This window comes from Sapajus apella, unplaced genomic scaffold, assembly GCF_009761245.1.
Source record: "Sapajus apella isolate SASKATOON/1434 unplaced genomic scaffold, GSC_monkey_1.0 scaffold243, whole genome shotgun sequence".
NCBI lineage: Eukaryota > Metazoa > Chordata > Mammalia > Primates > Cebidae > Sapajus > Sapajus apella.
Window position 1 is genome coordinate 340,417 of NW_022437183.1, and position 21,185 is coordinate 361,601.

Below are 21,185 nucleotides of genomic sequence, written 5' to 3' on the forward strand. Positions count from 1 at the left end.
TATCTTTCACCAAATTTGGGGAAATTTTGGCCTTGGTGTCCTCAGATACTGTCCTGTCTCATTCTCTTTTATCTCCTTTCTCCTTCTAAGACTTCAATTATATGTATGCCAGTTGTTTTGATACTGCCTATAGATCTCTGGGCTCTGTTTATTTATTTTTTTTAACTCTGTATTTCCTATCGATCATTTCTATTGCTCTATCTTCATGTTCACTTTCTCTTTACTCTGTCATCTCTGTTCTGCTATTCGGTTATTTTTTCAGCCCAGTTATTTTTTTCCTCTGGTATTTTTTAGTTCTAGGATTTCCATCTTCTTTTCCTTCTTATGATGCATAATTTATTGTTGAGGTTTCCAATCCTTTCATAAGTTGGAGCATATTTCCTTTAACTCACTGAGCACAAATCTAAAAACTTCACTAAAATAATTGTCTGCTAATTCCAACATCATCATCTTGGGATTGGTCTCTGTTAATTATCTTTTCCTTTGAGACTATGTGACATTTTCCTAATTCTTTGTATGTTGAGTAATTTTGGATTGTGTTCTAGCTATTATTAATGTTATTTTGTAGAGATTCTGAATTCTGAATTCTATTAGATTCCTCGAAAAAGTGTTGTTGATTTTTCTTTTTCTTTTTTCTTTTTTTTTTTTTTTTTGAGATGGAGTCTCACTCTGTCGCCCAGGCTGGAGTGCAGTAGCACAATCTTGGCTCACTGCCACCTTCATCTCCCAGGTTCAAGCAATTCTCCTGCCTTAGCCTCCTGAGTAGCTGGGACTACAGGCATGTACCACCATGACTGGCTAATTTTGTATTTTTAGTAGAGACAGGGTTTCACCATGTTGATCACGCTTGAACTCTTGACCTCAAGTGATCCACCCACCTTGGCCTCCCAAAGTGCTGGGATTACAGAGGTGAGCCACCATGCCCAGCCATGATGTTTTTTTTAATTCAAGCGAGCAATTAACTTAGTTGAACTGAAACTACAAACTATTTGAAAATTCAAATATCACTTTGGTTGTGCTGTGATTTGAATGGATGTGTCCTTCCAAAAATCATATGTTGGAATGTAAACCACAAGGTGATGGCATTAGGAGGTGGGGCCTTTTGGGAAATGATTAATTCATGAGGGTTGTGCTCTCATGAATAGATTGGTGTCCTTAAGAGAATGTTCGCCCTTTTTTGCCCTTCTGCTGTGTGAGGACACAGCATAGAGGGCACCCTCATGGGAGCAGACACCGAGCCCTCCCTTACCAGACACTGAAGCTGCCAGTGCCTCATCTTAGACTTCCAGCCTCCAGAACTGTGAGGAATCAATTTCTGTTCTGTATAAATGACCCTATCTAAAGTATTTTATTATAGCAGCACAAACAGAGTAAGACAGGCTGTTTTATCCTAAATTGGGCTGCTTGCAGTTTGCCCTATGCACATGTGTCTTAGATGTTTAGACAGAATCTATGCACAGAATTTGGGATTCTCCCTCTCCTGTGGTAGCAATGGAGCTGTCCTATTCAGACACCCTACCCCAGGGAACCAGAAGGACCAGCTGCAGAGAACGTACTTGACTGACAATCTTAGCTGCCACAACTTTGGATCCACTGTGGGGTTCATGCCAAGACCATTGCTATCATTTCTGCCAGATGTAAGATTTTTGTAATGGTGACTTTGTTTCAGGACTCTTCATTAGCTGGTGTGAGACTTTTCAGAGATGCTGTAAAAGGGCTTCTGCAGTCTGAAGCCCTTCCAACCCAATCCTTCTCTCTCTCTTTTGCTCATGTCAGACCTGCTTCAACACCCCTGCCTACTCCTATTCATTTCTCTTCTCTCCTTGACCACACAGCCTTGTTGTTCTAAAGGTTGGTATGTTCATTCTCAAAGCAACATGGAGCTGAATGCCTCTACCATGGTATATGCTTATATCACCTGTCCCAAAGATCATTCACAAATGTGGTGGGCAATTCTCCGAGGGATGGCAGGGAGTCTCGGACATTAAGGGGCTGGACCTCAGTCTCTAGTACCCACCCCAATAGTCAGGTCTCCTCAGAAGGCCTGTGGCTTCAGGAATGCATGCATGCCTTCCCCCATGCCACACTGGCCCTGTAGAAGCCTTTACCTAGACACTGAGCTGCTGGTCTGCCACACTGGAAGCACCTTCCAGAGACATGGGAAACCCTGATGACACGGTTCCGAAGCCAGGGGCTGGAGGGCTGGGATTTGGGCATGTGAGCACAGGGAGAGAGTGGGTCACTATGCCCAGGCTCAGAGCTGGCTCTGCTTCTTAGGCCTGGGGAAAGAGAATGCGTTTTAATATGTATTTTATTTTATTTATTATTTGAGAGAGAGTCTGGTTCTGTTGCCAGGCTGGAGTGCAGTGGTGTGACATTGGCTCACTATAACCTCTGTCTCCTGGGTTCAAGCAATTTTCCTGCCTCAGCCTTCTCAGTAGCTGGGATTGCAGGTGCCCACCACCATGCCTGGCTATTTTTTTGTATTTTCAGTAGAGATGGGGTTTCACCATGTTGGCCAGGCTGGTATCAAATTCCTGACCTCAAATGATCTGCCCGCCTCGGACTCCCAAAGTGCTGGGATTACATGTGTGAGCCACCGCACCCGCCCATTATTTTTTATGTCATGTTAAGAACCCTGCCTCAGCTCCCTGATAGCCATTAGCTAGGTGCCCTGCCAGGAGGAAAATGAGGGAACAGCCGAGTTCTGGTACCTTTTGCCAGTCCTGGGGCACCGACATAAAGTGAGTTCTCTGTACTTCCAGAGGCTCCTGTCCCCAGGGAGAGACCATAGAGAGGGCAACAACAGAGGTCCTGACAAAGCCCTGGGGAGAGACAGGAACCAAGGATGCCTTCCCAGAGGTGGTGGCATTTGGGATATGTTCCAAAGAGAGTAGGTACTGCTTGGGGGAAAAAACACCTTCCATCCAGACTTGGGTGGGGAGGTTTTTGCCCTGATAAAATCATAGTGATTGTGGCTTTTCTTCTTTTGGTGTGGGAGGTGGCAATGAGCTGTTTGGGATGATTGGAACACAGCACATGGAACAAGACCCATTTTAAATGAACCACTTTATTTTTATGACAACCAATTCTTAATTCATTCAATAAGAATGAATTGGGTACCTATTGTGTGCAAGGATTTGGACTAAGCACAAATAGAACAGAAAATAATCATCCCATGTCTCCAACAAGAACAGACATCTATCAGTGGTGGTGATTTGCTGTTGGTGTGGAAATCCTGAGTTGGGTGTGGACAGGACACTGTGCAGTCCTACTCTGCGTAGAAGGGGTCCCTGCGGTGTTTACATTTTGATCAATCTATGGGGTTCCCTAAAGATCAAAGGATAAAAGGAAAGGCACTGGTCTGAGAGGAAGAGATGTGACTGCCAGGAGGCTGGCCAGAGAGCTGGCCAGGCAGGCTGGAGTACAGCGGGCTGGGGCAGCTGACCTTCCCACAGTGAGTGTGCTCAGATGGCCACGCTGTTCGGAATCCGGTCTGGAGACAAGTAGTAATATGGCAGCTTCTTGTTCTTGTTGCGCTCAGCAATCACGCTGACAATAGCCTCGAGGTTCTTGCGGAATCGGGCCATGGCCTCTTTCACAGGCTTCTCGATAAAATGTTCTTCTGGGTACATGCCCAGGAACAGCTGAGGGCCAAGACATGGACAAACACATAGGTCGGTCTGCGACCCGGGTAAACTGACAGGCCTGTCTCATCCCCTGGAGCCAACCACTCTTTGGGAGATGAAGGAGGGAACGTCTATATTCACACTCTCCTGCCTGCCTCCCCATATTCACCCTCTGCTGCCTGCTGAGAGGGCCTCGGGAAGGCAAATGTCGCCTCCAACTTGCCTCCCTAAGGAAGGCTTCAGAGCTGGGGCTTCATGGGTAAGTGAGAAAGTAACTGCCCGCTGCCAGGTGGTAATGAGATGACGCAGATGAAGGAAGAGGCTGCTGGTGGTTGCAGCCACGGTATTCTGCTAGCTCGGGCCACCCCTATGAAGCACTCCCACCTCCCATCAGGGGTGCTGGGGCCAGTGCTGTCCTCTCCAGCCCAGGAGGGCAAAAGGCAGGCCAGGGAGCCCGAAGGGGTGGTTGCCCTGTTGGCATGGTCACACAGATGTCTGTGGGGCAGAGCTGGACATCATTCACAAAAAATATATATACTGTATTGGATTAAGATCACAAAGCTTCCTAGCTAGAAAGGTATAAAAAACTTTGGCTACTGATGATAGGATTTTGGATTTAGTTTGTGGAGGGCGATTCAGTCTCAATATTCTTTGACTAAGGAATTCTTCTGCTAGGAACGTGTCTGTCATACTGAACACATGTGCAAAGGCACAAAAACAAGGATGTCCAGTGAGGGACCAACACATTATTAGCCTGGAACAACTGAGACGCCCAGCAGCCTGGAGCGGGTTGGACCGTCCCGCCATTCTATGCAGCACTGAGCTACCCCAAAGCAGGTGCATCCACCAAGACACAACGGATTTGGTGTTAAGTTAAATTAGGTGCACGTGTCCGTGGGGAATAAAACGGGAAACTTGGTCATTCCCTCTGGAGTGCCAGGGAAAAAAACATGTGCAAGAGCTTTGTCAATAGCTGGGGGGAGGGGACGTCACACACGACCCTTTGGTGACAGTGAGCAGAGCCTGTACACTTCCTGCCGCGTCCACCTTGAGCTCTGTGCAGGTTCAGGCTGGGGGACCTGGTGACCGCTGCAGCCCTCTGGGCCCCTCCAGCCTTGGAGGTCAGGATTCCTGCCCCCAGGTGAGCCTTGAGGCCTGAGTCACAAAGCCCTCAGGCTGAGGAACAGGCTGGGGTGACCTGGGGCTGTGCCCCGCCCTGCCCAGCCTCACCTCGTTTTCCTGGAACTGGCTCAGCGCCCACACTGCACCCAGATGCCAGCAGGAGCGGCCGCGGTCCGGCAGTGAGTCCACTATTTGCTCTATGGTCACCACGCCCTTGGCCGTGGGCGGCGGGGCTCGCATGGTTGGGGGCGCATTGGGGATCCAGGAGCACCAGTCGTACTGCGGAGACGGCCACGGACGAGCGTGGACCCCCCGAAGCCCAGCTGCTCCCGGGGCCCTATCCTTCCCGTGCCGCCCAACTCCAGCGGGCCCCGCAGTCCGTCCATTCTCTTTCCCCGCGGCCAACGCCCTCGGCTGAGCGGGCAGAGTCCGCCCCGCAATTCCCATTCCAGGCCCGAGGCTGCCCAAGGGTGCGGGTGCAGGGCTGGGGCGGGGTCCCGGCGTGGCCCGGCCCGGGGAGCTGTGACGGCCCTGGGGAGGGAGCTCCGCCTAGCGGGCCCGGCCCCGCCTACCTGGCCGAAGTTGACCGCGGCGTGCTGGGCGGAGGCGGTGAAGATCACCACGGTCAGGTACTCCGACAGCTGCTCCCGGCTCTTGAGCGACTTGGGGAAGCCTGGGGCGAACCACCGGCGGGTTGAGGCCCGGTCCCCAGGTACCCCAGGGCCCGGCGCCCACCGCGTGCCCGGGCAGGACACCCCGGAGGGGCGGCGGCTGGGCCCGCGCTGCTGACTGCCGGGGAGCCTGGTCCGGAGGCCCTACCTGAGGCCTTGCAGCCCCGCATGCCGTACACGTAGACGTCCTTCACGAAGTCCTGCAGCTCCGAGTCCTCCGCCACCACCTGGTCGCTCTCGTAGTAGATGTTCACCACCTCGGCCGTGAACCTGGCTCGGGGGCGCAGCCGGGGTGGGCGACCCAGCGGGGTGGGCGACGGGTGCCCGGCGCCGACCCAGTCATGGACTCCTTAACGTCCGGCCCCGGACTCCTTCCCCCATCCCTTCCCGCTTCAGCGCCAGCCACGGGGGTCAGGCCAGCCCCCGGGAGTCAGGCAGGGGGCCCCGCTCCTCCCCCAGGACCACCGCCCCGCGGGCGCTCACGTTCTGACGGCTTCCCACACCAGGAGCCCGTCGTCCCGGTAGAAGTAGTAGGGGATGTCCTCTTTGCTCTCCATGCCCCGGGCCTTGATAGCCTCGGGGAAGCACAGTGAGGCGTAGGTCAGGTCCTTCATGGCCCTCTGCACCATCTGCACGTGCCCGCCGCCCCCTGTGGCGTTGGCCTGGAGTGGGAGGCAAAGTCCCTGAGCCGGTGGCTCACCCCACAGCTGTCCAGCCCCAGTGCTCTCCACACATCCCTGAGGAAATGTGCCAGGGGGCAGGGAGACCAGGCACGCAGAGGGACAAATCCTTGTCCTGTGAGAAGGGGGAGGGATGTTTAATGCAGAGAATGACAAGGGCAGCCGAGTGGAGAGGTGACAGGGAGGAGCCTCCCGCCCAATCCAATGCAAGGGACTGAACGGTGGGGCCGCAGCGTGCAGAACGGAAAGGTGCGCTCCCACCTCCAGGAGGGCAGCAGGCGGCGGCAGGTGTGCGGGGAACCCCAGCACCGGCGGGCCTGGCCTGTGAAGTCTGCCCTAGTCCCGGGCACAGGACGCTCAGTCATTTCTCTCAGTGACCTACAGTTCCCAGATCCCATGCAACTCTGTTGAGTGCTTGTTGTGTGCTCAGGTGAGGCTGGAGAGACCCACAGGGAGGGATCCTGGTTCTGATACTGGCTGTGGAGCCATGCAGGCACACTCACAGGCTCACACGTGTGTACACGTGCACACACAGAAATACACCCACGGAGCTGGGATGTCGTGCCAGAGAAGTTTTGAAGGAAGACTTGGGTGCTGGGGTGACAGAGATTGGTCCATGGTGGGCATTCAGCCCAAGCGGGACCAACCAGAGCTGCTCCAGGAACTTTCTGTTTGGATGTGGCTGGGGGATGTGGCTGGGAGATAATGGCCACATGGGAACCTGAGGTGGAGCTACTATGCTGAGCTCCTGTGCCCTCTCCTGTGGGGGCCTGTGTGCAGCAGGAGAGTGTGATGCCAACACAGGTGAAGGAGAAAGACGGAGCCAGTGTACGTGCACCCTGGGGCACTGCTTGAGTCCCTGGATCCATTTCTGGCTGAGGCCCCTGCCCCTCTATTGTGTCCAGGAATTTGAGATAAGGCATGTCTTGTCACAAGGCAGCTGGTTTGAGTTGGGTTTTGCCATTTGCAACCCAAACAGTGTCTCAACTTCAGTGGTCAGATCTGGCCTGGTCACTAATGGGCCGAGGAAAGGAGGAAGGTTAGGGCGAGAGCCTAGGCGAGAGTCCGAGTTTGGTGAGGCTAAGGGGGCTCAAAACAAGGTGGGGTGCTGCCTGGGGAATGCGAGGGCTGGGCAGATGCAGGGGCCAGGGGTTGGGAGGGTTGAGACCCCAGAGGCAGGGTGCTGGGGAGGGCCAGGTCAGGGTTGCAGGGGTACAGCAGATTGAGAGGCAGACACAGGTTCCTGGCACGTAGGAGGTCAGGGGGCCATGAGGAGTCCGTGCCAGAGGGGGTCTACACCCCAGTCCCAGAGGCTGGAAGAGGGGAGGGGTGGAGGAGGGGACCGGGAGCCATCATCGAGGAGGAAGACCTGGTGGTGTGCCTAGAGAAGGGCTCCTGGCTGGGTGGCAAGGGCTGGAGACATTGGGAGGATGCTGGAGACACTTCTCTGAGCACAGCCTCCAGCCTTCACCCTCCCAGGCCTCCAGAGACTGCATCTAGATCTCAGACAGGGAGTGAGGCAGCCAGGCTGGGCTCTTCCATGCAATGAGTGGGGTAGGAGGGCACCCACCTTGTCAAAGAGGCCACACTCGCAGATGAGCTGCTCACGGGCCTTGGTGTTGATGGCGATGGTGAATCTCACATGTGCCACCAGCAGCTAGGCAGGGGAAAGGAGGAGGCCTCAGAGGGGGCCCAGCTGGGTGACCAGGTGTCCCCAGGTCCCACAGCTCCCCCACCCAGGCCTGCCCTGCAGGATGATGCTGGGTGCAGGGAGGAAGTGAAGGCCAGGTGCTGAGCTTTCTGCTAAGCGCTGGAGGCCTGCACCCCTCTGATGCTTACCAAGCATGATAATGATTCAGAAGGTCCTGGCCAGCACTTGTACAATGCTTACCTCTGTGCTCCCTGAGTTCACTGTTTTAATCCTGACCATCATTCTGTAGGGCAGATGTACTATTTGACATCTTTTACTGATGAGGAAACTGAGGCACACAGAAGTACTTTTAGCCTGCAGTCACCGCAACAGTCAATGCTTGTAGGATTCGGAAACACGGAAGGAGAGTGACCGCGGGGGCGGCCGTCAGCATCAGCCGAGGATCACCGTGAACTCATCTGCCTTTTCCAGCTCTACTGGCTGGCCAGTGAGGCCCCTGTGTCAGCCCCCGCGCCGGCCTCGTCTCCTGGGGAACAGGAGGCTCCCAGCTGTTTTCTTCCTTTGGGGGCAAAGTTACTGACTCTGGGAACGTCTCTCCAGTGTCTCTTTCTGCCACCCACTCCTAGCCACAGGTCCCCCTGTGGGATGTTAGCACCCCCTCCCACCCCACATCTCACATGCCCTCCCACAGCAGGTGGGGCAGTAGCTGGCTGTACCTTGAAAATGGGGTGCACAGCAGGCAGCTGGCGGTACATCGCAATGCCAAAAACCTCAGACACCAGATGTGTTCGCAGAAGGTGGGTGATGGTCTGGTGGATGTGGAAGTCGCTGGAACGCACCCAGATTTTGGCCAAAAGCCAGTCGTATTTTGCATCCGAAGGGAGGAAGATAGGGTTCTCCTCTCCTGGGATTTGGTTTAGCTGACACATTGAGGGAAAGGAAACACACTGCTGTATTTCACTTCAGATTAGAGCTGTTGGAGAACGTGAAGTATCTGAATTTCTTCAATAGTGACTTTGGAATCAGAAGAGCCTGGAGGGGGCAGAGGGCCCCGGGGTGGTATTTCTTGTTCCAGCCATATTATTCACAACCTGCATGACTCTGGATGACACACTGGGCCTTTCTAAGCTCCGGCTTCAGCATCTGTCATGTGGGGACAGTGATCCCTCGGCTCACAGTTACTGTGGGAATGACCTCAGGAGCCGGCGGCATGGAAGGAGCAGGGAGGTGGAGGGCCCAGCAGTGGGGGGATCCCAGCCCCCTCTTCCCCTCCTTGCCCTGCTCCCTCTTCCACTGCCACTCATTGATCTCCCACGCTTTCCTCCCTCTCCTCTTCCCTGAAATGCTGGTGCTCCCCAGGGTCTGCCCCACTGCTCCTGTCTTCTCTTCTTGCCCTAAGTCAGCTACTCCTGTTCCAGGACTCGGGGCCCTCCTGGTGCTGAGCCTCCCAGATCAGGGTCTGCAGCTCCAGCTCTGCCCGGAGCCCACACCTGCGGCCAGGCGTCTCCTGTAGCAGAGGCTGAACCTGTCTTCCCTTTCCAGTTTCCACTCCACACTGGGACAAGGTGAGTTTTTTTCTTTTCCAAAATGTATATCATGTCATGTTAACCGCCTCCACAATCACCTCTTGATGCCAGAAAATAAAATCCCCAAACTCTGTGGTGACCTGGTCGCTGATGCCTCTGCACACACAGCCTCACCTTCCCACCACCACCCTGGCACCCAGCCCCAGGTCCCTCCATGCCAGCAGCCCCAGGCGTCACCCCCTTACTGAGCGCCCAGCACAGCCTCAGCACCTGACAGTAAGCTCTCATGAAAGCCTGCAGAAGGTACTGGCACTGCATATTTTTAGATGAAGACGTGGGGTCTTGGAGGGGTTGACAGAAAGAATGAGGTGGGTGGCAGGACCGCAGCCAAGAGCGGCCAGGAAGGGGCGTGGCCAGACTTTAGGTGCCTGGAAAGATCAGTGTCACTGCAGCAGAGTGGCCATGGCTGGGGAGGGAGAACTGCCCCAGAGCACACAGCTGTGTCACTTCCTGTAAGTATTGTGGAAGGTGGGGTCCTTGAGTGTCTCTCCCTTGAAAACAGTGCTGTCCAATAGTCATATAATGCCAGTCACACATGGAATTGTATATATTCAGGAAGCCATATTAATAAAAGTAAAAGGAAACAGGTGAAATGTAGGTTAATAATATAATTTTATTTTACCCACTATATCCAGAATATTATCACTTCAACATGAAACCAATCTAAAACTATTAAAAGAGACATTTCACATTCCCTACCTCCTTATTCTGTCTTAGAAATCAGGTGTGGACTTCACACATGCAGCAGGTCTCGGTTTGGATGAGCCGAATCCTAAGTGCTCCAGAGCCCCAGCAGCCCCAGCGCCCCCTGAGGACCAAGGCAGGGGGAGGGAGGAGGGAGAGCAGAGTGTGACATGCACACTAGGCGTGCCTGTCTGTTTATACATGAGATTAGTTGGCTGCTTTTAAATATCAGACAATTTCACATAAAAATTTGAATGACCTGGTTTTCTTGAAAAATTAGAAGGTCTGAGATCTCTGCACCCATGTTCTCACAGAACTACACTCTTGTTCCTTTTACACAGTCCCAGCTCTGAGGGTCCCCACTGCCACACCATTTGCATGAGCTGCCTGGCCTGCTCATACCTGATCTGTGCCCTAGAGCACCGGGCTGCTCTGGGACACTCTCTGACATGTCTCCACATGCTCTGACGAGTTCCTGATGTCTCTGGGACACTGGCATGTTCCTGCCATGCTCTGGGGCCGAGGAGCCCCCTGTTGTGTGCCAGGGGCTTTACGTATGCCACTTCACTTAATCCTCACTTTGACCCTGCAAGACAGGTATTCCTTGCTGTACCCAGCAAGGTTAAGCAGCTTTCCCAAGTCACACAGTAGATAAAGAGCTGATCCCCCAACATGATACTGAACAGATGAAAATTGGAAGCATTCCCCCTAAAAACTGAAATAAGACATGGATGTCCACTCTCATCCTTCCTATTCAATACAGTATTGGAAGTCCTAGTCACAGAAATTAGGCAAGAGAAAGAAGTAAAAGGCATCCAAATAAAAAAAAAAAAAGAGGAAGTCAAATTATCTCTGTCCATCCATGATATGATTCTATGACTAGAAAACCCTGAAGATGCTTCCAAAAGACTCCTAGACCTGATAAACAACTTTAGTAAAGTCTCAGGATACAAAATCAATGTACAAAAATCAGTAGCATTTCTTTTTATTTGAGACAGTCTCACTATCCCCCAGGCTGAAGTGTAGCGGTGTGATCTCAGCTCACGGCAACCTCCGCCTCCCGGGTTCAAGCAATTCTGTCTTAGCTTCCCAAGTAGCTGGGACTGCAGGTCCCAGCTTGTGCTACCATGCCTGGCTAATTTTTGTATTTTTATTCAAAATGGCTTTTCACCATGTTGGCCAGGTTGGGTGATCTGCGTCCTCGGCCTCCCAAAGTGCTGGGATTACAGGTGTGGGCCGCTGTGCCCTGTGTAAAAATCAGTAGCATTTCTATGCACCAACAATGTTCAAGCTGAGAACCATACCAGGAATGTGATCTCAGTTACAATAGCCTCCCCCTGCACACATACACAAAATAAAACACCAAAGAATACATCCAACCAAGGAGGTGAAAGAGCTCTACAAGGAGAACTATAAAACACTGATGAAACAAATCATAGATGACACAAAAAAATGGAAAAACATCCCATGCTAATGGATTGGAAGAACCAATATCATTAAAATGACCAAACCGCCCAAAGCAATATACAGATACAATGCAATTCCTATCAAATTACCAACATCATTTTTCACAAAATTAGAAAAAACAATCCTAAAATTCACATGGAACTAAAAAATAGCCTGAATAGACAAAGCAATCCTAGGCAAAAAGAAGAACGCTGGAGGAATCACATTACCTGACTTCAAACTATACTACAAGACTATAGTAACCAAAACAGCATGGTATACTGGTACAAAAATAGGCACACAGATTAATGGAACAGAATAGAGAACCCAGAAATAAAGCCATGTACCTAAAACCAACTAATTTTTGACAAAGTCAACAAAAATAAACAATAGGGAAAGGATATCCTATTCAATAAATGGCGTTGGAAAAACTGGCTACCTATATGCATAAGAATGACACTGGGCCCCTACCTCTCACCACATACAAAAATTACCTCTAGATGGATTACAGACCTAAATGTAAGAGCTCAAACTTTTAAAATTCTAGAAGAAAGCCTAGGAAAAACTCTTATGGACATTGGCCTAGGCAAAGAATTTATAACTAGACCTCAAAGGCAAATGCAACAAAAACAAAAATTGGCAAATGAGACTTAATCAAACTAAAGGGCTTCTGCACAGCAAAACAAACTATCAACAGAGTAAACAACCTACAGAATGGGAGAAAATATTTCCAAACTATACCTCCACAAAGGACTAATATCCAGAATCTATAAGGAACTTAAGAAAAAACACCGCCATTAAAAAGTGGGCAAAGGACATAAACAGACACTTCTCAAAAGAAGACATACAAGTGGCCAACAAACATGAAAAAATGCTCAACATCACTAATCATCGGAGAAATGCAAATTAAAACCACAATGAGATACCAGTCAGAATGGCTATTATTAAGAAGTAAACAAATGACAGATGTTAGAAGGATGCAGACAAAAGGGAATACTTACACTCTGTTGGTGGGAATGTAAATTACTTCCACTCCTGTGGAAGGCAGTTTGGAGATTTTGCAAAGAACTGAAAATAGAATTACCATTTGACCCAGCAACCCTATTACTGTGTACCTACTCAAAGGAAAAGAAACTGCTTTACCAAAAAGACACATGCACACATATGTTTATCACAGCACTGTTCACAATATCAAAATCATAGAATCAACCTAGGTACCCACTGACAGTGGCACCAGATTAAAAAAATGTGGTACATGTACTCCATGGAATACTACATGGCCACAAAAAAGAATGAAATTGTGTCCTTTGCAGCAACGTAGATGCAGTTCAGGATTGGCACTTAGGCCATAATCCTAAGTGAATTAATACAGAAACAGAAAATTGAATACTGCATGCTCTTATTTATAAGTGGGAGCTAAGCATTGTGTACATATGGACATAAAATTGGGAACAAAAGACACTGGGGACTCCAAGAAGGGGAGGGAGGGAGGGAGGAAAGGATTGAAAAACTAGGTATTGGGTACTATGCCCAGTATTTGAGTGATGGGTTCAATAGAAGCCTAAACCCCAGCATTATGCAATATAACCATGTAACAAACCTGCACGTGTACCCCATGAATCTAAAAAATTATATCTATATATACTCATACATATATATACACGAATACATATACACACACACACACACACACACACACACACACACACACACACATATGCTGTTCTGACCAGTAAACAAAGAGCTGAACAAGAACAAGAGCCCAGTGCTCTGCCCATTTCTTCAGCACATCACTCTGCCTTCCGCCTCTCTCCACCTCCTGGCCTGGCCCAGCCTCACCTGCCCATCCCCTTGAGCGCTTGTACCACTGAGCTGAGCCTTACCCGACCCATCCTTCACATCGTCCCACTCCTGTCCAGGATCTTGGCCTGCCATGGGATGCCAGAACTTGCCCTGAGCAATTTGTGTTTCTTAAATTTGTTTTTTGGGTAAAGAAGTAGCTTTACATTTCTGATTAGAAAAGAATACTTGTTTATTGTAAAAAGAAATTTGAGTCATGACAGGAAAAGCATTCCTTTCAAAGATGCTGCAACATCTCATAGTGAGGACATGGGAGGGCTCACTCACTCAATCCTCCTCTACCTTCAGACTGTTTTCAACTTTGTTTCCCCATCACAAACTATGCTCCTGCTGGTACCCACGCACATCAGTGCTTTCATTTCTGCTGAGTGGCTGCTAGCGAAGGCTGAGCTTTGCGGGTGAGGGGGTGTTTTCTTTGAGTAGACACTGCCTGCCCTACTGTTTCTGGGACGGGTTCACTCTGCTGGTGAACACCTGTTCAGTGCTACCTGCTGTCAGAACACTTAAACGATAAAGTCCCCTCCAGTGCGCCTGTGATTGAGATGGAGCAGGGGCCTCCTCTTAGGGATCTCTAGCCCCCCTTGCCCCAACAAGCACGGAAATGAAGGAAAATCCTGAATTGCTTCAAGGGAAATTCCAAGCACCCAGCTAGCCCTGAGAAGCAAATGAGCAACTTGACAAGCAAGAGGGTAACAGCAGCCTAATACAACAGCCAAGGAAGCTAGTGTCATGGGGTGTTTGGTTCCCTCTAGAAAGTAAACAGAACATCTGAACAGGTGTTTTTCAGAAACCCAGACCCCCCCCCAAACAGATCCACTGGCACTGGCACAGAGACCTCAGATAAGAGGGAGCTGAGGACTGAACTCCCTGAGCATGGCTCTTTGCTCTAAATTTCTTCCTGTGGGGACTGGGGGAAAGTCCCACCCACAGGCCAGAGCTAACATTCCTTTCTGCTAACCCAAATGTTTAAACAAATCTTCTCTTCCTTAGCCAATTGCAAAACAACAAAATTTTGTATCTACCTATGACCTGGAAGCCACCCTCCCCAGCAACTTAAAGATATCCCACCCTTTTAGCCCAAAACCAATGGGTACCTTCCGTGTATTGATTAATGATTTTGCCTGTTAAATTCTGCTTTCCTGAAATCTACCTCACCTTTCAAAGCCCCTACCTGCAAGCCATCAGGGCGTTCCAGTCTTAAGAGTGAGCTGCCCAATTCTCCTTTTTTGGTCCCTGCAATAAATGCCTTGTGTTCTAGACTCCGTCCCAATCTCAGTGTTTGGTTTTGCTGCACTGGGCAAGCAGACCCCAGTCCAGCTCGGTAACACAATTGCCCTTGCCAAGACAGCCCAACCCCAGGATCCTCTGACCGCCCACTCCAAAGTGCACCTGGTACAGCAGGTGCTGTGGGATCTGCTCCGAGCTCTGACCTCGGGCTGCCCAGGCCCACCAATGATTTTCCCGTGAACACTGCCAGGCTGCAACAATTCATGAGCAGTGCATGGGCGGGCGTCTGTCCTTGCTGGTGTTTGCCAGTTACCTCTTCATTTTTCCAACCAGACGGGTCAGAAATGATATCTCATTGTTAACTTTCATTTGAATTTCCCTAACTACAGGTGAAATTAGGAGTTTTTCCATGTGCTGGTTGCCTATTTACATTTCTTCTTTTGTGAATCGCCTTTTCACATACTCTGCTTATTTTTCCATTGGAGTATTTGCCTTTTCCTGTCAATGTGAAGGAATTACTTGGATATCATAGATAGGCCTCTCTTAGCTGTCACTTCTGTTATGATTACTTCCCCCAACTTCTGTTTTGCCTTTTAGCTTTGTTTATGGTTTGTTTTATTGTTCACATTTTAAAACATTACATAATCAAGTATACTTAGCTTTCTCCTTAGAACTTCTTGTTTTCTTTTTACTTCTAAAAGTCTTCTGAGTCTCCACATAGTTTTTCTACATTTGTTTACTTTTTTATTTAAATTTTTACTTCATCTAAATTTCTTTTTTTCTTGTTCTTCTAAGCAACTCTACATGATGAGATTGATTTTTGTAGATGGCATGACAGAGCAGTCCAATTTAATTTTCTTCTTATGCAAAGGCAGTGTGATAGCACCATCAAAATAATATCCCTTGTTCACTGAGTTGAAAAACCTCTATTGTGATGCATTAAATTCCTCTGTAGGGGAGTCTATTTCTAGGTCTTACTCTGTACTGCCCCACAATTCTGTTTTCAAGCACAGCATCTGCTTAACAGTAACCTTACAGATCCAGCAAGGAAAGTGTTCCCTCTGTGTTTTTTCTTTTTATTTTATTTTTAAAGACAGGGTCTCACTCTATTGCCCAGTGTGGAATGCAGTGGAGCGATCATGGCTCACTGCAGCCTCTCAGCCCCCTGAGCAGTTGGGATTACAGGCATGTACCACCATATCTAATTTTTTTTTTTTTTTTTTTTTTTAGAGATGAGGTCTCACTTGGTTGTGCTGCCTCTCTGTGTGGTTTTAATTTTTTCCACGAAAATTTTGACTATGCTAGATTTCTCTTTCTATATGAATCTTTCCATTTTTAAAATTGTTTTCTCTCCTTTTTAGTTCCTCTTCACCAACACCCCACCCCCACCAAGAAAGAGAAAAGATTCTGGCTGAAATTTAATTTGAAAGCACATTCAGTTTGTATACTAGAATTTGGTAGAACTGACATTTTCATGTTATACTGACTGTTTCCTGCCCAATATCAAATCACTGTAAGTGGCTGGCTGACACTCAGCTGCTCACCGTGTGGGTCTGTTATCAGTCACTATATGGAAATTGGCCTGTTTTCTACAATTTCTTCTAATTTGTCTTTTCCTAGGTTTTTATCCATTTCCTCTAACTTTTCAAATTTGTTGCCATATTACTGTCATTTAAGAAATATATAATCTACGGCCGGGCGCGGTGGCTCAAGCCTGTAATCCCAGCACTTTGGGAGGCCGAGGCGGGTGGATCACAAGGTCAAGAGATCGAGACCATCCTGGTCAACATGGTGAAACCCCGTCTCTACTAAAAATACAAAAAATTAGCTGGGCATGGTGGTGCGTGCCTGTAATCCCAGCTACTCAGGAGGCTGAGGCAGGAGAATTGCCTGAACCCAGGAGGCAGAGGTTGCGGTGAGCCGAGATCGCGCCATTGCACTCCAGCCTGGGTAACATGAGTGAAACTCCGTCTCAAAAAAAAAAAAAAAAAAAGAAGAAAAAAAAAGAAAAGAAAAGAAATATATAATCTAATTACGCTTCTTTTTTTAAGAGATGGGGTCTCACTGTGTTGCTCAGGCTAGAGTGCTGTGGCTACTCACAGGTGTAATCATAGCACAATTCAGCCTCAAATGAGCCTCCTGCCTCAGCCTCCCAAGTAGCTGGGACTACAGTTACGCACCATCACGGTGCTTGGCTATAATTACTCTTCTTATGACTCCTTTTTTCTTCTGAATCTTCCATACTTTTTTTCTCTCTCTCTCTCTCTATCTCTCTCTTTGTATCTCTCTCTCTCTTTCTCTCTCTCTCTCCTCTCTTTTTCCATCAGCCTCAAGAGGAGGTTATTATTATTATTTTTTGGCCTTTCAAAGAACCAGATCTTGGATTTACTATCCTCTAGCTTTCATTTGCTTGGGTCTTTATGCTTTGCAAAGTTTCCATTTTCAGAACAAGAAAGAGACTCGGGAACATTCTGTGGCTTGCCCAAGGTTCCACAGCCTGCTAACAAGTGACTGAGCTGGAATTTAAGCCAGGCCCCTGACTCCAGGCTGCTCCAAGAGGTCTCTGAGCCAAGCTTTTGAAGGCACCCACCAGTACTGTCTGGGATCTCCTGGAATCTCCTAGCAATGTTGTCTTCTTTTAGGTCTCCTGTCCCTTTACCTGCTGCTTCAGTTTCTTAGGCACAGGGCTTCTCTCTGGTAACAGACAGGAAACTCCTCTGACAGTACATGCCCCAGGAGACTGTGGGGACCCTGGAATCTAGAGTCAGATGACCTGGCTTGAATCCTAGCTCTGTGGCTGGCTGTGGGCACCTGTGCCTCAGCTTCCTTATCTGGGTAAAATGATCAACATCAATAGAGCCCACTACCTAGGAGAGTTGTGGTGATGATTACACAGATAAAGATAGGTTATCTAAAACCCCAGTGGTCAAATGTGCTGCAGAATCCAGAAGTTTTAGGATTTTAGCAGTGGGTATACTTCATTATATGCCATACCCCCTCCCACCCCAGGTCTAGGGCAACATAATCTTTTACAATCAAACAGCAGCATTTCTGCAGTGATCCACAGGCATATCACACTGAATAGGAATAAGCCTCTAAATAACCTCACCTATTGCTTCAAAGAAGGTTTGTTTACAGAAAATGAATTTGCTGCACATTTTTGAAATATGCAGCAATTTTCAGATTTTTGAGATTTAGAATGGAGGGTGGGGATTGTGGACTGTGAAGGTTAACCCCTGGGATAGTCTTGGCATGTGGCTGCTGCCTGACCTATCCAGCTGCTATTGTGTCCACAGCTCCCACGGTCCATTTCATGGACATTATTTGCTGAATGCTCATCTGCCAGTCTCCCATGGGGTCCCCTGTGTAGTTCCTCCCTACCCCCACGGACCTATACGCAGTCCAGTCCTGGCCCTGGCCCCTGCTGTCTGCATACCAGCTCCCAGTCTGGCAGCAAGCTGGTGCCAGGAACAGGGGAAGACAAAGCCCTGTGCCCGCCTGCCTCCTCCAGGGTCCCCCTCTTCCTCTTCTCTAGTCTTAGGTAGACGTAAGGACCCACACCATCATCAAAGGTGACATCCCCAGACTGGCCTGGTTCCTGACCCCAGAGCCCATGGTGCCCCTCAGTGGCCTTGGTCTCCAGCTCAGCCCACAGCTTCACCTGCCTGACCCCTGGAAGCACCTTGATTGGGGGCCCCTGGTCAGCGTGCTGAGGTGGAGAGTATAGAATGTCATCCCAGGACAGGTCCTCCACAGTGTGCCTTGACCGGCCAGGGGTTTCTCGAGCGTGCCTCAGGGGAGTAGAGCCCTCTCCACCCCTGCGGACGGCACACCTCAGGGCAGGCGGGAGCCCTAGTGTCTTTCAAGGCATAGCTTCCTCAGCTGGAGTGTGAATGGAGCCACCCAGGAGTCCTGGATCGCCGAGGACTGTGCTGCCCAGAAAGGTGTGTACCCCAGCAGCCTACCTGGATGGCAATGGGGACGATCTTGTTGGCCAGGTTCTTATACAGTAAGCAGATGGGCGCCGCCAGGAACTGGAGTGTGCAGGGGTCTGTTTTGTTGGCATCGATGCCATCCAACAGCTCAAAGTCCACTACGAAAATGTTCCCTTGCTGCAGGAGGCAGAGAGATGTGTGCAAATCAGGCTCAGCAGATGGACCAAGAATCAGGCCTGGGGAAAGAATGTTGACCCCTGGGGCCCCCTCTCCCTTCCCTAGGGCTCAGCAGAGTTCAGAATGTGAACGTCTCTCCTCTTGACTCAAAGGCTGATTGAGTCACATGGAGCATGCTCACAGGTTGTGGCAGTTTGGTCAAGGTGAAGGAATGGCAGCATTTGTGGTATCTAAAACCTGCCTGACTCACATGAAAGATGAGAGACCACCCTGAGTGTCAGTTTAATAAGAAGAAAGGAGAGGTTAGATGAAATAGATGTGACCAGTTAAATGTCAAAAAATGGTCCTGAAAGACTCTCCACAGAGGTCAAAGCTGGGCAACTCAACCCCAGTCAGAGCCAGGACAAGGGTTCCCCTTGGGAGGAAGAGACGGGAAGCGGGGCAGGGCGGGGCTGTCCGCCCGATTGGGCAGGAGACGGGGGAAGGGGGAGGGGATTCTGCAGGAGTGGGAGACTACAGGGGCTGAGGGGGCTCTCCAGGAGGTAGGACAGGTCTGCGGGGGCGGGAATGGGCATGTGGCGGGAGAGGGGCTGCAGAAGCAGAGAGGGACGGGTTTGCAGTGACCGGGTGGCGGATGGGGGTGGTCTGCAGGGCGGGCGTGTTGTGCCCTGGTACGAGACTGGGGACACGGTGGGTCATTGGTGTAAATTCGTCAGGCTTGCTGACCCTCGGATCTGTGCCCTTTTCTGTAGGAGTTAACACACCTCGACACAAAAGGAGCGTGCTGGTGAAGTGGGAAGCGCAGAGGCGCCCCTAGGAACGCAGGGCAAGGGGTGGGCCTGCTGGGCCGGGCACGCAGCCCTTAAGCCCGCGGCAGGGCCGCTCTTTCTGAAGCCTTTTCTGTTGCCTGAGTGATGAAGGAAAGGGTGAGGGTCCCGGCTGCAGAGGGGTCGAGGTCTGCGCTGCCTGGACACATCCCAGAGCACCCCGCTGCAGCTTCACCGATCACGCCCGCGCGCAGGAATCCCAGGCTGCCCCATGGGGACAGAAGCTGCCCAACCAGGACGGCGGGAGCTTGGAGCCTGGCCACCGCCTTCCTCCTTTGTGTCGTGTGACACCAGGGATGAGCTCTGAGCATCTGTCACGTTAAGCGTGGGAGAGGGGATGGGGACGGGGACTTTCCCCGCGAAGGCGCTCAGGGCACCTTGTCTGGGGGTGGGCAGGTGGAGAACCTCGGGCTCGTAGGGCACAGCGCTGGCTTGCCTTCCAGGACGACGGCTGGACATCTGGACTTTGAGAGCTGAAGTGACCATCAGACTCTACCCAGAAGGAAGGACTGCTAATCCAATCTTGAGACCACCCAGGCTGGTGAACGTGATGCTGGGAACAGGAGGCCTGGGATTTGGGGGCGATGCCTGCAACATTTCTCTGTTATTCCAAGGAAAACAAGGAGCTCACCTCTCTCTCAGTTCTGACTTTTTGGGATTTTGCTGCTGAAACACTGGTGCTCTTGTCTGTCTAGAGTCCCTGTCCCCTTTGGGTCAGCGTATTCCATTCTCCTGGCCACAGGCACTGGCTCACAGAATTGGTGAGGCCAGAGGATGGCCTAAGACATCTGCTGGGAGTGTTGGGAAACAGGGTCTTTCTTGCTGGGAGTGGGTGGTGTTTGCTAAGCTGGTGGAAGGTAAATCTGAAGCCGCTGGTGATCATTCTTTACCTCCACATAAGAAAACCCTTCTAAGGAGAAAACTGCTAGAGGCAGAGAATTGAGACATGGAGAGAGAGACAGTGCCAGGAGACTCTGAGTTCTGGTCCCAAACGAGTTAGCATTGAGGCAATACACTTCTTCATTAAACCAGATTGAGTTGACTTTTGTGATCTGAAACGAAAGAATCCTAACATAAAGTCTAAGAGCTCAAACAAACTTGACCTGGAACAATGAATCGTACCAACAACAGGGATACAATTTCTGTATTCATGTTCAGAGAAATAACTGCACTTTTTTTTTTTTTTTTTTAAAGACAGGGTTTCACCGTGTTGGCCAGGCTGGTCTTGAACTCCTGACCTCGGATGATTGGCCTGCCTCGGCCTCTCAAAGTGCTGAGATTACAGGTGTGAGCCACCGCGCCCAGCCCAACTGTACACTTTAAAAAACAACAATGTAGGTATTTTTAGTAGGCCACCAGCTTGCTGTAGATCACTAGGATGCTGCCAGAAGGGCAGCGTGAATGACTGTGAGGATTAAGAGTCATGCTGGTGTGTAGGAGGTAGGGCAGTGTGTGTGTAAGAGTCCAGTCAGTGAGGCGTGGCTCAGTTCAAAGGAAAAGTGACCCGTAACCCACATGCCCTGGAGGTGGCTGAGACTCCCAATGGGAAGCTGATGTCCTGCCCAGGTGCTGAGGACGGCCACTCCTTGGCTGCCTTGTGCAAAGACAGCTGCTCAGAGCCTTCCAATTCTAGGATTCTGTATGGCTTAAGGTTCTATGATCTCTGACTTGAAGTTTGAAACCTATAGCC

General features: G+C 50.1%; 1 protein-coding gene across 3 annotated transcripts in view; it reads right to left on the reverse strand.

Moving 5' to 3' along the window:
• Positions 1-3,051: 3,051 nt before the first annotated feature.
• ALOX5 (arachidonate 5-lipoxygenase) overlaps positions 3,052-21,185 on the reverse strand; it is a 60,541-nt gene continuing 42,407 nt past the window's right edge. Inside the window, exons 7-15 of one of the 3 annotated variants that reach the window (XM_032271646.1) lie at positions 18,522-18,668; positions 8,470-8,673; positions 7,673-7,759; positions 5,906-6,084; positions 5,571-5,692; positions 5,324-5,424; positions 4,860-5,030; positions 3,449-3,647; positions 3,052-3,330 (exon numbers count right to left, since the gene is read on the reverse strand). In XM_032271646.1, the coding sequence (XP_032127537.1) occupies positions 3,468-3,647; positions 4,860-5,030; positions 5,324-5,424; positions 5,571-5,692; positions 5,906-6,084; positions 7,673-7,759; positions 8,470-8,673; positions 18,522-18,668 (1,191 nt within the window). In that variant the 3' untranslated portion in view covers positions 3,052-3,330; positions 3,449-3,467. Of the gene's footprint in view, positions 3,648-4,859; positions 5,031-5,323; positions 5,425-5,570; positions 5,693-5,905; positions 6,085-7,672; positions 7,760-8,469; positions 8,674-18,521; positions 18,669-21,185 lie in introns of all 3 variants that reach the window. The other 2 variants (XM_032271645.1, XM_032271647.1) reach the window with 2 other exon arrangements.